This window comes from Castor canadensis, chromosome 9 (genome assembly GCF_047511655.1).
Source record: "Castor canadensis chromosome 9, mCasCan1.hap1v2, whole genome shotgun sequence".
NCBI classification, from domain to species: domain Eukaryota; kingdom Metazoa; phylum Chordata; class Mammalia; order Rodentia; family Castoridae; genus Castor; species Castor canadensis.
The window spans coordinates 123,275,995-123,294,570 of record NC_133394.1 but is presented as its reverse complement, the minus strand read 5'-3'; the positions used below and the strand labels follow the sequence as shown (position 1 = coordinate 123,294,570).

The window sequence follows — 18,576 nt, the reverse complement described above, 5'->3', positions numbered from 1 at the left end:
ATTCTTTTACCTATGCCCAGGTTTCTCATTCAGAGATATGGGGTATAGTGAGGACATGTGTTTGTTTGTTTGTTTGTTTATGGTGTGGGGGGGATAAAAGAACCTAGAGAACTCTAATTTAACCCACTACAAGATGGTACTATTGTTTTTCACTTCCCACTTTGCATTATTTTTACCTTATAAGCAAACCCAAATCCCTTTGAGTAAACAACATATTACTTCCATATAAACAAATAATGCAACCAATAAAACAATAAAACAGGCAAGCTGGTTTGGTTACATTAAGAGTTAAATACCTACTTTTTAGCAATGGTACTCACATGTTGCTGTGTATTCACATTGTAGAAAAACTTATTAAAGTACAGCTGCCTAGGAAACCTATTTTAACAAGCTTCAAAGGGAGCCAATGCATACCAACATGGGAACATCATTTGTTTACAACATTAACTCTATGGGAAAAATTCTGAAATATAAACAACTTATAAAACACCTACTTACTAAGTTACAATTATTTGACTTTGACTGACATCAACTGAATTTGTTAAGACTTCTTTTTCTTTTTTTTTTTTTTTTTTAAAGACAGGGTCTCACTGTATAGTCCAGGCTTGCCTTCCATGAACTTGCTACGTAGCCTTAACTCTTGATCCACCATCTCTGCCTCTCAAGGGCTGGGATTATAGGCCTATACCAACTGTGTCCAGCTGAATTTACTAGACTCTGATGTTCCCAAAACTATTTAAGTAAAAGTTTTCTGAGTATTTTTATTCTAACTTTGAAAAATACCACGAAGTATCATTTAAAAGTTTTCTTTTGTTTTAAAAAAAAAAAAAGCAGAGCAGTGGTTGCCTGGAAAATGGGGATGGGATGGATGAAGAGGAACAGAATGGAAATATTAGAAAGCAGCACAAAAAACTTGGAACCAATACATTATCTTGGCTGTGGTGACAGTTTCACAGCTGCATAAATGTTAAAACTTACACACTTTAGGAATGCATGAGCCAAGCACCAGTGGCTAACGCTTGTAATTCTAGCTACTCTAAAGGCAGAGCTCAGGATTGAGGTTTGAGGCCAGCCCAGGCAAATTGCTCTCAAGACCCTATCTTGAAAAAACCCAACACAAAAAGGGCTGGTGGAGTGGCTCAAGTGGTGGAGCACCTGCCTAACAAGTGTGAGGCCCTAGTTCAAGACTCAGCACCACAAAAAAAAAAAAAAAAAAATGCAGTTTCTTGTACTGAACTGTATCTCAGTAATACTGTTTAAACAGTAAAATAAACAAAAATATCCTCTGTTTCCCAAAAATAGACATCCTCTGTAAACTGAATATATTTAGCGTGCCTGAAGAAAAACATTCATCCAGCAGATATTTAGCGAAGAAAAATTTCAGACCAAAAAGTTAATTGTTCCTTTAAGCATATTTATGGGCACTGACCACAAACAAAAGCATTTCAAAATCATCACCATTTCATGGTTCTGCACTAAAAGATAATGGTAATGAGCAGTTAAAATAGATGATATTGTACTTTTAATGGTAAGTGCCTAAGAGACATAAAAGAACAGTGGCTTTCCATTAAGAATCTAAAGCAGTTCCCAACTGGAGATTCATAAAGACCATTAGCTTTACGTAAGAAAACTTTTGAAAAGCAACCAACTTTTCCTCTGAATATCAGTATCCCAACATTGTTATGTAACAGCAAAAAGGAGTAAGTTCAGAACAAATCCAAACAATAATTACTGTAATCACAAAAGCTAAATGTATACAGCACTTGTTATGTCTCAGGCAGTGCTCTGAGTGGCTTTCCAGATTGGTTCATTAAGTACTACTGCTGTCCCTACTCCAGAATGGGGAAGCCTAATCACAGAGAGGGGAAGAACCAGAGCAAGGTCCCACACCCATTCAGTGGCAGGGTTATGAGTTGAAAATGGCTCCAGAATCTACTGAGAGGTATTACGTTACACAATTATTTTACTCTTAAAAGGATCTGGGTTCAAGGCTGTCTCGCCACTTATCACCTGCGTAATATTGGAAAAGTTACTTAAACTCAGCCTATTTCCTCATCTTTACAACTTGAATAATAAAAGTGAGCATTTCAAAGGTTATTGTGAAGCTTATGATGCCATATAAAACATATTAACACAATATCTGACACAAAGTAATAGTAATAGTTGGCTAACTTACCTGTATTAACGTATTCTCTATAACAGATAGTATCATCTAAGAATTGACCTCAGAACCTTGAGAATGCTAGGTCCTGAGCTACACCTCCAGTCTTAAATAATATCTTAAAATAACCACAATAAAGTAGGAAGTTAAAAAAAAAACTTGAAGACTACTGAATGCAGATCAATACATAGCCCCACAATACATACTTTTAAGAAAGTTCCTACCTCTTTTTTAGCTGGAGAACTTTTGGTTTTCTTGGGAGTTTTTTTCTCTCCTTTTGATTCAATGGCTTTTTCTTTTCTTTTTGAGGCCATGGGCTCTGTTTCCTTGTAAGAGTCCTCCTCTTTTGTTTGCATAAGTGCTAGTTTAGAACTGGCCTTTAGAACAGAGGGCTCTCCTATCTCACGAGCTGATGGCTTGGAATGTTGCTGAGGTTCTTTCAAGCTTTCACTCTTGGTTTGCTTACTGGGACTGAAGCGCTTTCTTCCATTTGAAAACTGTTCTGTTTTCACTAAAAAGAAAAGATTACGGTTTCTGTTTTTGGAAAATACCTAGTATCAACATGCTTTTTTCATTTTTCAATTGCGTAATCTTAGTAGCACATAATATCATTATGATTTCAAAGTATTAATACTTAATTATTTAGTTATAAAGCACATTTATTTTTTAAAATCAAATTTCTTTGTATAGCCAGTTCAAATTAAGAAATTTACCTGTCATTGTAAATGTAAACCACTCATTCCTTAAAATAATACTGTAAGCATTTAAAGACAAATACCATTTCACAGATATGCTCTGAAATTTATAAAAAGAAAGCTTACTGACTAGAATGTATTACAAAAAACAATATGTTTTTAATATAGCCTGAAAGCCCAAAATCCTGAGATATAACTGCATAGACAGACTAACTTATAGGATTAAGACTATCTAGCCGAGTATAGTGGCATATATCTGTAATGGCAGCACTAGAGAAGCTCAGGTAGGATTCCAAGTTTGAGGCCAACCTGAATTAAATAGTGCACTAAAAGCCAGTCTGAGCTATATAGTGAGACTCTGTTTGAAAAATAAATTAAAAAAAGAAAGATCATCTATAGAGTTAGCCTTCCACATTCTTGAATTCAACCAACTGTGAGTCAAAAATACTTTAATTATGTCTATAATTAAAGTATTTAATTTTTTTTTCTTGTCCTCATTCCCTAAACCATACAGCATGACAACTATTTACACAGCATTTATACTGTACTAGATGTGACATGTAATCTAGGGATTATTTAAACAGGAGGCTATGCGGAGTGATATACAAATTCTAAGTCACTTTATATAATGGACTTTAGTATTCACAAATTTTGGTATTCACAGTGATCCTGGAACCAAACCTTCACTGATGAGGGTCAACTATAAGCAAATGATTCAACATCAGGACCATGAAAGAATAAACCCAAATATAATCAGCAGAAAAGTTTCAGATGACCTGGACAACTCTAAGTCAACTCTGTAAGACTATCTCTTTCATGAGAGGCTCAAAGCATTTAGTTCTTTGTCTTCATATACTGAAATCCACATGTTGCAACATACTTGGAAATTAACAGGGAGTCCAAGGTACCATAACACATTCCTCACACAGAGCAGACAGGCACTTTCCAAACAGCTTTCAAAGTATACATGGTCCCTAGCCTACGATTTTTCACTTCACAGTGGTGCAGAAGCAATGTGCGTTCAATAGAAAATGTACTTCAAAGTCTGAATTCAAGGCTAGCAATAGGCAGTAAGCACCCTCTCACGATGCTGAGCAGCAGCAGTAAGACTCTCCATGGCGCACTGTGTTGTCAAGCTGTGGTGAGTACACTTAGCACAGGAGGTGACCACCATGTAAGTCTAGGAGCATCTGTGCCTAGGTAGAACATGCACTAGTTCTATGAAATAATGTCTACTACCTAATAATACAGTTATCGAATAGAATGCTTAAACAAAGTCATCAAGAATTCCCTTCTATAAAGACAAACGCTCTAACCCACTTTCTCCTGCTGTATTACCTTGATGAGGGGATTTATGAGGTTCTGCTTTACTTAAATTGGCTTGAACAGATGAAAAAGTTTCTCTCTCTTCAGTGTCCTTTCGGACCTAAACAAATTTAAAAAGTGTCAATTGTGACAAATAATAGAAGTGCTGTTACTGCAAAATATGGTGTTAAAGTTTTAAGTTCAAGGGTTACATTTCAAACTACAATAAACTGTCACTCATTCATCCACAAAATTTCCAGGGCAAATGAAGCATGGTTTATTACTTCATTGTACAGATGAGAAAAAGATAAGAGATTACAAAAATACATCCATAAAACATTATAACACTTCATTCCAATCTGTGAAACTGAAAAATTGAAGCCCTATTTCTGCTTCTTTTATCTCTACTCTAAAAATGTTATTATTATACAGTTGAAAACCAAAATGCAAACCAAAAAACCAGAAGTGAAAACAAACTAAAGCTCAAAAGAAAAAGAGAACTTCCTCAAGAGAAGAAAGTATCCAACCTCTCCAGCTGTTCCTCCAAGGTCCATCTTATAAAGAGACCACAAATTGGGTGTGTGACGTAATACTTAACTATAATTTGACTATATTCAAATGGAGTAAGACTTTTCAAATAACAAAGTCATCAACCTTCCTACTAGTAGTCACCAACTACTTCTTATACCCTGCTACTTAGTCCTGATAACACTTAAGTTTGTAACTCCCACTTTAAAGAAGTAAAATAATTTAAAATAGTCAGATGTTGATAATGACAATTATATTAACAGAAAGTGACTCATCAGAAAAAAAGCTAATTTATTAAAGATAAGAGCTTTTCAAAAACAAATCTTGGGTAGTCCCAGATACTCAGGAGGCTGAGGCAGGAGAACTGCAAGTTCAAGGTCAACCTGGGCAACATAGCACTCTTATTTTTAAAAAATCTTTATCTCAATAATATATTAATGACTGAGAGTTTCCTAATGTAATACATACAGATCCACAGATCTTAAAATTTATCTAATCAGAAATAGCAAAGTCATGCTGCCTGAAAAAACAGTAATATTAAAGTTATTCAACTTGTGTTCTGAAGGAATTTTATAAACAGTATTCTCTGAACAAATACAAAATAACCCTTGTGATAAAGAGAATGGAAAAGGTATAATTCATTTTTTGTAAGAAAGTTTCTGGTTCTGTTTTGGTTCTTGAAACCTTTTGGGAAGAGTAAGTTTTTCAATAACATTCCCCAAAATATAATTTTTATAAATTATAATATATAATTTTTATAAATTAAAATTATTTAGCTTCTTTTTGGAAGTTATTGAGGGCCTTGTCTCCAGAGCCTGGAACAGACAGGTACAGAAAGGAACACTGATCTATATTATATACTCAGAATGCAAACAGTCCAATAGTGCCACCTTTTTAGTCTTTGGTTCTTCATCCAACATGGCTAATGTCCTGGCAAACTCTTCATCTTCATGCAGCTGCCTCTCCAGCTGTAAAAACCATCAACACAGTGAGATGCTTTGTTCTTTTTGTATTTGAAAGTATAAACTAAAGGCTTTATATCCCCCAGGAAAATGGCCTAACAACACAGTATCAAACAAGCCAGGTGTCGTGGCTCATGCTTGTAACCCCAGCTACTTGGGAGGCAAAGATAGGAGGATCACAGTTTAAGGCCAGCCCAGACAAAAAGGTAGCAAGATCCGATCTCAACAAACAAGCCAGACATGGTGGTATACACCTGTTATTCAAGCTACTTGAAAGGTGTAGGTAGGAGAATCACATTCCAAGGCTGGCCCAGGCAAAAAGTGTGAGACCCTATCTGAAAAATAACTAAACCAAAAAGGACTGGAGGCATGGCTTAAATGTTAGAGTGCTTGAGTTCAAACCAATACCGCATAGGAAAGAATAAACAACAATAACAGAACAAACCTTTTTATCATTATTTGAACAAAGGAAAAGTCCTCAAAATCCACCCAATCAAAAAAAAAAAAAGGGGGGGGCTTAGAAGTTGGCAGAGATTTGATAAGAACACAGTAAGGAATCCCTTTCCTGGTTATAAAATGAAATAACCAGGCTGGGGATGTAGCTCAGTGGTAAAGCACGTGCTTAATATGCATGCCCCTGGGTTCAATCTTCAGCACCAAAAAACCCCAAACTAAGCAGAACCATAAGCAAGCTGGACAAAGGCACACCAATATAATCTCCTTCACCTAATATTTCTTTAGCACAGAATGCAAATCATGACATCAATGCTTATCTCAGTGCCTGGCACAGAGAATGATATTGTAATTGTTCTCATTTTATTAATTTGGCAGTTTAAACTTTGTGTTTTCAAAGTCTTTTTCTATCTTATTTCTACCTTACTCTGTTTCTATCTTACTTCTATTTTTTATTTCTTTTATGTCAATATCTTATAACTGAACTACACATTTAATTGCAAAAATCTTCATTAGAGAAAGGTGCTGTAGATCCTAAACCGCCATACCCTTGCAAGGATTTCTGATTGAACACTACACCACTTTTCAAAAATTTCACACTACGGAGCATGTTTCTGGTAAAGAAGTTTCTAGATGTTTCAGAAATCAGAAGAATTCTATGGGAAGCAGTCATAGTGGCACACATCTGAAATCCCAGCTATCTGGGAGGCAGAGGTATAATGCACAGTCCGAGGCTAGCCCCTTTGAGAAACTATTTGAAAAACAAACAAAATGTAAAAGGACTGGGGGCATACCTTAAGTGGTAGAGTGCTTGCCTAGCTAGCATGAAGCCCTGAGTTCAACCCCAGTACTGCCAAAATAAAAAATAAAAAAAGAAAGAAGGGAGCAGGGCAGGGAGGGAGGAAAGGAGAGGGAGGGATTTATTATTGGTGGTAATGTCATCATGTGATCAAGAGTCCAGTATTTTACTACAGTGTTTAACATAGCTGGCATAATGTGACACTGAATATACTGACCTGAGTATTAATGCTGGACACAGTTACTAAATGAATAAACCAAGAGGTAATAATGATGGGAGTGCTCTTAGAGGAATAATTAGGAAAGACATCATCAATTATCAACATCCTAAAAGTCCTTCATCAGATTAACAAATTACCCAAAATTCTGAAAGAATGTGAGTGAAATGGGAAAGTAAGAGATTGGAATACCCTTTGGTTCTGTGGAAAGAATGGGGTAATCCTCTATTTGGGACAGCTAAGGATAAGCCAGGTCCCTAAAAATGATGCCATAGTTTGACCCAGGCTATTTGTGCTACCGTGAATTATGAGGATACCTGTTTGCAGACAATGTAAACAGTGTGGTCAAATAAGGTAGAAAAAGGCTTTGAAAACACAAGCTATTAACTGCCGCATTAATAAAATTAGAACAATTACAACACTGTTCTCTTTGCTTTACACCCAGGCACTAAGAGAAATGTTGATGTTACGGTAATTGTGAGACATAAACAGCCTTGGTAGGTGGAATTTGAAGCCTACATGTAGAAGACACTTAAATAGCAATTATAATAATGATAACAGTAGCTCCAAGAAAGGAGTGCTAACACAGTTTGGGGAGCCTGGGAAAAGGACACTAAGCTAAGAAATAGGAAAACGGTTCCAACAGTAAGCACCTCAGCCCAGAGATAAGCACTCCTCCTTAAACTACTTCCTTTTTTAAAAAATTTTTTAAATTATCATATTGTTGTACTGGGGGTACATTGTGACATTTACAAAAGTGTTTACAATATATCTTAAATTCACCCCACCATCACTCTCCCCTCAACTACTTTCTTTATTCTGCTTTCAGAAAACACCAAGCTCTCCTGCTTTTCCTACTTCATTACTCACTCTTTCTTAGTCTCCTCTGCTGGGTCATCCTTCTCTTCTTTATCTCTAAATGTTAAGAATATCTAAGAGCTCAATCCTGAGACTTTTTTCTTTTCTGTACATTCTGCGCCTAAGGTCTCACTCAGGTACACAGGTTTTAAACCCATACAAATGCCAATGTCTCTCAAATACACATCTTCAGCTTAGAGAGACCCTGAGCTCCAGACTCCCCTACTCAGCCACACACTCCACATCCCCATTTGGAAGACTATTAGACATCCCCAACTTAAGGGTCCAGAACAGAACTTTTAGGCTGGTGGAATGGCTCAAATGGTAGAGCACCTGCCTAGCTAGCGTGAGGACAAGTTCACACCCCTGTACCATTAAAAACAAAAAAACAGAACAGAACTTATGGCTTGTTGGCTTCTCTGTACCAACCCTGTCCTGTCTTCTGTGCTTTGGTCTTACTATTACCATTTATCCAGTTGCTCAGGCAATGTAACATCCAATCTATCAACAACAATTTTAAGGCAACAGCTGTAGGCATTCAGATTATGACCACCTTTTCTACCACCAACCTCATACAAGCCAGCATACTTTTCTTTTCCAATCCATCAAGTCATGTCATTTCTCTCTTCAAAACTCCAATGGCTTCCCATCTCTCAGAAACTAAAAGCCAAAGTCCTTATCATCCAAGTCATTTTAGTAGGTATCAAAGCCCTGGTATGTTCTACCGGATTTGCTTCTGACTGTTTCTTCGGATTCATCTCACACCACTCTCCTGGTCTCACTGGTTTCCTGAACATAAACAGCACATTTCTATCTCAGGATGCTTACACTTGCTGCTCCCTTACTTAGCAGAAATCTTCCTCTCTAAGTAGCCAGAACAACAGTTCACTGTATCACTTCATTATGTGTCACAATACCCCTTCTTCGGGGGAATCTTCCTAACTTCTGCTTGAAATAAAACTCTCAGAATCCCACTTACCCTCAACACTATACCTTTTCTTCACTGCACTTGTAATTACCTGCCATTACATTTCCTTATTTTTTTTACTATAACACCCTTAATATCTAGAACAGTGCTAAGCACTCAGTCAGTGCCCAATAAATACGTGTTGAATGAATATATGGGTTACAGCTCAAGAACATGCTCTGAACTGAAGACTGTGTAAAGGTCATCAGCATATACACAGTAATAGATGCTGCAGGAACAGACAAGGTTGAACACAGTGAAAGCAGAAACAGAAATGAGCAAATTAAATTATCTTAAATACACTAAAGAAGTTCTCAAAGAATTTTAATAATAAATCTTTTAAAATTATCCCTCAGTCTCATTATTTATCTTTTATAGAAATTTAGATTCTCGTATATGAGATTTTAACTTATCTTACACGCAACTTCCAGTGAAGTTTAATACATTAGACTAAAACAATCTTGATTGTTTACCTGTCTAAATGAAGTAACAAGTCAAATATCAAGTATTAATGATATCTAAATAAATGGCAATACCTCTGTATCTTCATCAAGTTGTAACTGCTTGGCAATGGCTTCATCATTTAATCTGGAATCATCGGTACTTTGTGAAGGCTACATTTCAAAGAAAATCAAGAAAGATCAGCATAAACATTAAAAATGTTTATGATACTTTTTCTTGACCATATCTGATTAATTACATCAATAAGAGGTAAGTGTAGCCAGGCAACAGTGGCTCATGTCTGTAATCCTAGCTACTCAGAAGGCAGAGATCAGGAGGATTGGGGTTCAAAGGTAACCCAGACAAACAGTTTGCAAGACCCTATCTTGAAAAAAACCCTCACAAAAAAGGACTGGTGAAGTGGCTCAAGGTGTGGGCCCTGAGTTTAAGCCCCAGTTCTGAAAAAAAAAAAACAGAAAGTCAGTCTTATTGTGGATTTATTACACACAGTTCTAACCAACTGTGGTCAAAAAAAAAAAAGTCGAAAGAAAGTTCAAAAACAAAACAAAATGTTAAATTCCCACATATGTACTGCATAGAAGCTCTCAGTCAGTTACATGCTACCGTCAGTTGTGTTTAAATCACTGTGTAATCTGCTGAGTGTTTCCCTTCCCTTAATTTTGTGAAAATATGCCTCCCCAAGAGTAAATGGTGCCCATGAAGCAAGGTAAAACTTATGGTAAACCTCCCATGACAAAAAGGGCAAGTAATGTGCTTAATTTAAGTGAAAATTTTAATTTATTGAAAGATGCATGTCTCTAATAGAAGTTGGGCAGCATTGTGGAAAAAAGGAATCAAGCATCCACAGTACAGTAATATACCGGAGCATTTGTAGTGGTCTCCTTGGATACCAAGGGTCTACTGCACTCACAGTCCACAGCAGCCAGAAAGTTAAGTTCACAGCTACTCCCTGATCACATTTATTTCCTACTGAGTAAATATCCTCCAGGTACATGGTGCTCACTTAGTTCTATTAATATATTCAAGAGAAGTACCCTCCAAAAAAAAAAAAAAAACCCTGTAGATTAATGCCTTGGCTTTTGAAGTCAGTATGTGAATGCCTACATTGTCCTACAGATACACTAATGAAACGAACAAACACACATCAACTGACAAACTTATTTAACTCAGGGGCTACTTTCACTATAACTTATCTGTATGTCTATATCCTAAATGGCCAGAAAAAGATAATTTCATTATCAGCCAAAGTATGCAATGTCAAATGTATAGCATAGGTATGCTCTATAAAGGATGTACTTATGATCTCATTTGGAAACAAATTTATTGTCTAATTTTGTCTATCTAAAGCCAATAGTAAAATGGGTTTGCATTTTGATAATTCAATTTAAATTCAAAGAAGCATGACTTTTTCTTATTGTCAAAATAATTTTTCCTGCCTTCAAGTATAAACATACATACTCTAATTTCCTTATCCTTTAAAATAAGGGCAATATATTGTATCCATAATCATAGGGAAATTATTTTCATTATTAATAAAACATATTTATCCATCTCTAATCCCAATTTCTCCTCTTATTAGTATCAATGAATGGGTGTCAATCCTACATTTTTTGCAGGGGAGTTGACACAGGATCTTGCTATGGTCCAAAGTGGCCCAAATTTACAACCTCCTGCCTCAGCCTCCAGACACTGGGATGACAGGCATGTGTCACCATACCCGACAATCGTAAATGTTCTAGTTTGTATGTAGAACACTCACCTCTTTTCTTTTGCTTGACACCATCTTCTTATCTGATCTTTGGACACTTCCAGTTCCAAAATAATCAAGCACTGATGTTGGTGTAAGTTTTATTGGTGATAAAGGCTTATTCTTGGTCTTAGTATTTTCTTCATTCTTTTTCATGTTTGATGTTCCAAGATAACTATTTGTAGAGCCTCCATTCTCTTTTGATTTACAGGCTGCCTTCTTACATGCAAAGTCATCATCTTCATCTTAAATAGAAAATAACAATTTTTTTTATAAAACCTCAATTCTAACTAAAAAGCAACCATTTCTAAAAGCTTTCTAAAATGTATATAAGAGCCTTCAGATTAATTCAAGTCATCCCTATATTACCCATGCCAATTATTAGCCAGAGCACACAAATATTTACCGAGTACCCATTATTACCAGGCACCGAGGATACAGCAATGAATAAAAAAGACCTAAGTCTTGCCATCATGGAACTTGAAGTCTACAAGAGGAAACAGACACACAAATAAACAATATATATACTGTAAAGTTGTATGTGCCATGAAGTTGTAAGAGTGGTAGAGTGCTTTCCTAGTACACTTGGAAGGTCCTAGATCTGTTTCACAGCATAGATAAAGGAGAGGGACAGGGCACTGTGCTATTCCTAAGGAACTGCCTTCTAAGCACTAATGTAACTAATAATATAGTTTAAAAAAAAATCAAAATGTTCTCGTGTTACTTTGTAATTATAATTAAGTTGGAACTATAAACTTTACAAAACTCCTGATTATAAATGTAAAAAGTAACCCACTTTTTTTAAACCAAAAGTACAATAGAAATCTCTGAGGATATCCATACCTTTCACTACAAGCTCATTTTCTCAGATAACTCACAGCTCACCCCATCCTTTGAGGACCTCCAATAACCACAGATGTACTGATTAGATGGCCGCACACTCTCAGCCAGAAGTGGGCACTTGATCAAAGTGGGGTCAACTTTACTCTTGACCAGTTTGCTAAACTGAGGTGTTATTCCTGCAGTCAGTGAAGTAAGTCAACAGCCTGCTGATAAACTCCCCATTTTGCTTACTCTAAGCTAGGTTGTTTTTTTTTTTTCTAATCTGCAACCAAAAGATTTTAATTAAAGCACACTTGTTTGATTTATCTTCAACTACAGTCAATCTACCTTCAAGCTTAAATTTAAAATTCATCCATCAGCCGGGCGCCCATGGCTCATGCCTGTAATCCTAGCAATTCAGGAGGCAGAGATTGAGAGGGTCGTGGTTCAAAGCCAGCCTAGGCAAATAGTCTGTGAGACTCTATCTCAGAAAAACCTATCATAAAAGAGGGCTGGTAGAGGGGTTCAAGGTATAAGCCCTGAGTTCAAGCCCCAGCACCACAAAAAAAAAAAAAAAAAAAGATCATCCAAAACACATGCAAGGCATGATACTCTTAACAGATTTCAGTTCAACTGTACGTTAACAAGCCAGCAGGAGGGTCGGTCACTCATGTATGTGTTCTCCTTACCTGACTCCCTGACTCCCTGACTCCCAGTGCTTCTCAGCCTCTTTGCCAGATGTGGAAAAGATGTTTGATTTACACAGGTTTGCAAAGGCTACACAACATTATCACCATTTCACTTAAAATAACCAAGCAAACCACCCATAACAGTCTTAATAACCATTGAGAATACAATCTGAAATACCTTTCCTTTTCTCTAAAATAATGAGTTATATTACAGAAACTCAAATAGTTTGTAACTGACAGCTATTTTACACTCCAACAGTCAGTTAAACCTTAGCACAGCCAAACCAGTAGCACACAACAAATTATCCTATAAAGCTATGGCCACTAAATGACAGGGATAGGTTATGAGAAATGCAATGAATCATTAGTTGACTATATCGTTGTGCAAACATCATGTAGTACTCACAAAAGCCTAGATATATATCCCACTACACATGTAGGCTACATGGTATACATGTTTATGGTTTGGCCAATTTCTCATGGTGATAAAGAAGTTAGGCGGAAGAAACCTGATGATTAAGAACAATGGCCTGGGTGTTGATAAAGAATCACATCCTAGCAGGCTGACTTTTAATAGAATAACTTGTGATGTACAACAGGGTCTTTCTGACCCACAGCCGGTGACAAATGAAAGCCCTATCTGGTCATCCAAGGTCAAGAACTCCACTATTTGATGTGTGAGAGGAGTTGATGACACATGGCCCAGCCTCTGGCAGTTGATGACACATAACACAGTTTTCCAAAGCAGACCTGCCCTGTGTTTGCAGACCCCAATAAAAGCTTGGGTTTGCTGGGTGCCAGTGGCTCATACCTGTAATCCTAGCTACTTGGGAGGCTGCAATCAGGAGGATCATGGTTTGAGGCTAGCCCAGGCAAATAGTTCATGAGACCCCATCTCCAAAATAACCAAAGCAAAATGGGCTTGAGGTGTGACTCAAAAGGTAGAGCACCTGCTTTGCAAGCACAAAGCCCTGGGTTCAAACCCCCAATCCCACCAAAAAAAAAAAAAAAAAAGTTTGGGTTCTTGGGACCTCCAGCACATCACTCCTTCTTGAGCTTCCTGTTCACCCATCTGGAGGAGCATTTCTGCTTTGCTTTCACTTTGCTTCACACTAACAAACCTGCTCCTGCTAAAGTCTCCTCTGTGTCTGTCCTTGAATTCTGTCTTCAACAAAATCAAGAACCTTCTGGCCCCGAGACCTGGTCCCCTGAATCCAGTAACAGTGGGATCATGCAAAGCAAAACATGAGATTAAATCAAACAATAAAGAAAATTACACAATCAAGAAACAAATGTTACGGTTTGAATATGAAATGTCCCCCACCGACTTATGTATTGGTGGCTTGGTTACCAGCTTATGAACTTTTGGGAAGTAAATGGATCATAAGGGTTCTGTCTTCATCAATGGATTTAAAATATGAACAGACTATCGGGAGGTGGAACTATGAAATACAAAAAAATGGGGCCTAGTTGGAGGAAGGTCACTGGGAACTTGTCTTTGAAGGGTATCTTGCCCTGGCCCCTTCTTGTCTGTCTCCTCTCTCTGCTTCTTGCATATCGTGAGGTGAACAAATCTGCTCCTCCACACTCCCCCCACCACCGTGATGCTCTCCCTCACCATGGCCCAGAAACAAAAGTCAGACTGAGACCTCTGAAACCATGAGCCAAAAAAATCCTTCCTCCTTTTAAAATGTTTCTCTCAGATATTTGTCACAGCAATTAGAACTAATACATAGTTCTAATTACAGAATTCTAATAATGGTTCTAATAATGGTTTTATTATTCTACCATTATCAAGTATTCTGTACACTACTTAATTGCATATGCTGTACTTCTATATGCCCAGCAGCTCAGAAGGAAAAAGAATTCAAGCGTGGACACAGAGGAGACTAGCAGGAGGTTTATTAATGAAAAGCAAAGTGAGTATTGGTGTACTATGACCTTACATCAGCTACAAGGTCACTAGGTAATTTTCAGCTCCTTTATAATCTTATGAGACCACTGTGGCCTATGCCACCCATCATTGACCAGAAACATGGTGATGCAGTGTGCAACTAGTTATATTCTATAAAATGCACTTTAAAAAATAAAAACAAGAAGAGCACTACTTGTATTCTGACTTAAAGAGGGAAGGAAGGGAGGGGAGGAAAGAGGAAAAGAAAAAGCACACTAGAACTTCCTAAGTGTAGAAAACCAATACATCTCTTTAGACAAGTGCAAAATTAAAAAACACATACAGTGTATGTAATATATGACTTCTAAATTTATCTTACTAAGTTTAATAATGTTTATTTGCCTTAAGTTCAACAACTGCATTTTTTAGGCAGGAGAAAATCTTTAATGGAGAAATCAAAAAATAATTTCTGTGAAATGACAGTACTCTACTAGTTTTTCACCCACCTGAAAAAAAAATTGCCAAAATATTAGCATTTCTTTCCACTATACCTTGCCATACTCATAAGCAGTATGAGAGAAAACTCCAGACTTAAGTATTCTCCTTATACTTGCTACAGGAAGACAAGAAAAAGTAAAGAAAAAAAATAAGTAAAGGGACTAAAACTAGCCAGACAGGCAATAAACAGTTTCAAACAAACAGTTAACATCTTTCGATATTAACTCAATGTGAGCCCCTCCCTCCTTTTTTAGTGAATAGTAATATTGTTTGTTTGAAGAAATGAGGGCAGCTTTCAAAAGCTGAATGAGGGAAGAGTAGAAAAGCTTTTACTCGCTCTTCAAAGATAGGTGAAAGAAAATAGGTGGAATTCACAGGGAAGTATTTTTGGCGTAACAAAAGGAAGATCTTTCCTGAAGAGCATGATACTACTATTCATTAAAAAAGGAGGAGGACTCTGGAAAAAAATTTGGAGGCTACTTAAAAAGCTGGACATCGATCTACCATTTGATCCAGCAATACCACTCTTGGGGATATACCCAAAAGACTGTTACTCCAGAGGCACCTGCACATCCATGTTTATTGCGGCACTATTCACAATAGCCAAGTTATGGAAACAGCCAAGATGCCCCAGCACAGACGAATGGATTAAGAAAATGTGGTATCTATACACAATGGAATTCTATGCAGCCATGAAGAAGAACGAAATGTTATCATTCGCTGGTAAATGGATGGAACTGGAGAACATCATTCTGAGTGAGGTTAGCCTGGCCCAAAAGACCAAAAATCGTATGTTCTCCCTCATATGTGGACATTAGATCAAGGGCAAACACAACAAGGGGATTGGACTATGAGCACATGATAAACGCGAGAGCACACAAGGGAGGGGTGAGGATAGGTAAGACACCTAAAAAACTAGCTAGCATTTGTTGCCCTTAATGCAGAGAAACTAAAGCAGATACCTTAAAAGCAACTGAGGCCAATAGGAAAAGGGGAACAGGTACTAGAGAAAAGGTTAGATCAAAAAGAATTAACCTAGAAGGTAACACCCATGCACAGGAAATCAATGTGAGTCAATGCCCTGTATAGCTATCCTTATCTCAACCAGCAAAACCCCTTGTTCCTTCCTATTAATGCTTATACTGTCTCTACAATAAAATTAGAGATAAGGGGAAAATAGTTTCTGCTGGGTATTGGTGGGGGGAGCGGGAGGGGGTGGAGTGGGTGGTAAGGGAGGGGGTGGGGGCAGGGGGGAAAAATGAACCAAGCCTTGTATGCACATATGAATAATAAAAGAAAAAAAAAAAAAAGGAGGAGGGACTCACATTGAGTAACACATATGCATACAATTAAAAAAAAAAGATGCAAATAGTAAAATTAAACTTGCAAAAAACCAAAATGCATCACTTTGTTCCGTTACATAAGTCCTAACATTATAGGTATAATTTCACACCTAACGGGGTGCAGGCTTCTTTTCATGAGTCTCCTATTCTAGTGACCTCTTTACAGCAGTGGAGAGTAAAAGAGCCCTTCCCCAAATACAGGAGTTTAAACTTAACAATGTTTTTAAGATATAGATCCCAAAAGTGTACAATACCAAAACAGAAATAATTTTTAAAACATTTTCATAATTGCTGAGTAAATCATGAATCTCCAAGGAAAAAATATAGAAATGTTTTGCATGAAGTTTCAAGTATATTTTAGTGTATTAAGTAAAAACTGTATATAAGGGGGACTGGTGGAGTCGCTCAAGCCATAGAGTGACTGCTTAATAAGCATGAGGTCCTGAGTTCAAACCCCAGTCCCACCAAAAAAAAAAAAATTGTATATAAGGTGCCTTTGCCTCTGTTAACCACAAAATAAATAGCTCCACAGTCCCTTGGAAAGTAGGACCAACTCTAATGAAATACTGTTATGAGGACAGAAAAGTAGAGGACAATTCTCAAAGACTGGCTCCATGGCTTTGACACTTTTTTTTGGTGCTTCCTGATTTGTGCATTTCTTCATACTTCTTATAGTTATGTGAATAACTAACATGAAAAGTAAATTCCAGTCATAAGCATAGAGATATTTCTGACAAACACAGAGGAATCTATATTTATTCCATCACTAAATATGGTATCTGTTATGGTTTGGAACTTAAATGTTCCCTAAAAATTCCTATACTGAAGCTTGGTCCCAAATGTAGCAGGTGGAAGCTTTGGCAGGTGACTGGATCAGGAGGGCTCTGACCTCATTCGTGGGTTAATCCATTGATGGACTCATAGATTAGTGGGTGATTGAGAGATGGTAGAAACTTTAGGAGGTAGGTCCTAGTTAAAGGAAGTAACTAACTGGGGGCATGCCCTTGAAGGGTATATCCGGCCCCAGTGCTTTGTTCTCTTTCCCTTTTTGCTTTCCGGCAACCAAGAGGTAAGCAGGTTCTCTCCATCACATGTCCCCCACTATGAGGTCCTGCCTTGTCAAAAGCCCAGAAACAATGAGCCAAAAGAAAACTTTCCTCCTTTAAATTGATTTTCCTATGTATTTTGACATAGCAATGGAAATATAACTAACACAATATCTTATGAGTCACAGGCATATCTGAAGACATCCTGTCTTCTTGCCTTGATGAAAGTAGAAAACTTCAAGAAAGAACAATCCTATTGTCTCTATATGATGACTTCTGAACTAGTTGTCCTGGAGCCTTCTAACCCTTGGCATCTCAAAGGCTACACTAATATACTGTGAAGAAAGAAAGCAAAGGAGACCAAGGATGCAGCTAGCTGCTTGCAAAGACACAGTCACTTAAGTGTTGCTATGACCAACCCTGTGGAGAATAAGGATTTCACAATCCTCCACAGTGTGCAGAGATGAAACATTCTTCTTTAACATTTGCTCTTGTTTTTTCACAAGCCTAAACTTGTTTATGCCTTGTCAGAAGCCAAGGGCAAACTGTTCTGTTCTCCCCAGAAACTTGTAATAAAATACTGATAAATAGATCTAAGCCAAATTTCTGAGAACTAGTTGAAAATCATGGCCAATTGAACATTTAAAGTTCCCCTCCAGGATATTTTTCTCCTTATAAAAAACACCATTTATTTTTATTTATAGACAACATAATCACAAATGTGGTAACGACAACCAAGTAAACTAGCATTATCCAACACTGAACAGAGGAATTATCTGGAAGAGAAGATTGCTTTGCCACTCTGAGTTAGATCCACTCATTTATTTAGAAGAATAACAAATGAAAGAGAAAGAAAATAACGTGCAGGTCCATAATAAAATTGATTTATAAGCCAAGAAGGAAAAAAGAATCTAATTCTGGAGTTCATACTGCTTAGAGTTTGGCCTTGCCAAACAGATCTCTGAATATCCAAATTCTGTGATTTGCTTTCCTTTGGTCTGGAACACGTCAAAATCAAATTAATAAAGAAATTAAAATAATTTACTTAGCAACAAGTCAAAAATTAAAAAGGAGCCAGACAAGGTGGTATATGTCTGTAAAGACAGCACTCAGTAGGCAGAAAGAGGATC

The 18,576-nt window shown here is 37.1% G+C and overlaps 1 protein-coding gene across 4 annotated transcripts in view; it reads right to left on the bottom strand.

Annotated features, from left to right (window-relative positions):
- The window catches only part of Rfc1 (replication factor C subunit 1), an 84,442-nt gene that overhangs the window by 29,923 nt on the left and 35,943 nt on the right, over window positions 1-18,576 (bottom strand). For 3 of the 4 annotated variants that reach the window (XR_012435830.1, XM_074042446.1, XM_074042447.1), the window contains exons 5-9: window positions 11,167-11,399; window positions 9,482-9,559; window positions 5,580-5,657; window positions 4,195-4,282; window positions 2,386-2,672 (exon numbers count right to left, since the gene is read on the bottom strand). Coding sequence is in view for 3 of the 4 variants with exons in the window: in XM_074042446.1 (XP_073898547.1) it covers window positions 2,386-2,672; window positions 4,195-4,282; window positions 5,580-5,657; window positions 9,482-9,559; window positions 11,167-11,399 (764 nt within the window). In the remaining variant the exon portion in view is untranslated. The remainder of the gene's footprint in view (window positions 1-2,385; window positions 2,673-4,194; window positions 4,283-5,579; window positions 5,658-9,481; window positions 9,560-11,166; window positions 11,400-18,576) is intronic. The other variant, XM_074042449.1, reaches the window with a different exon arrangement.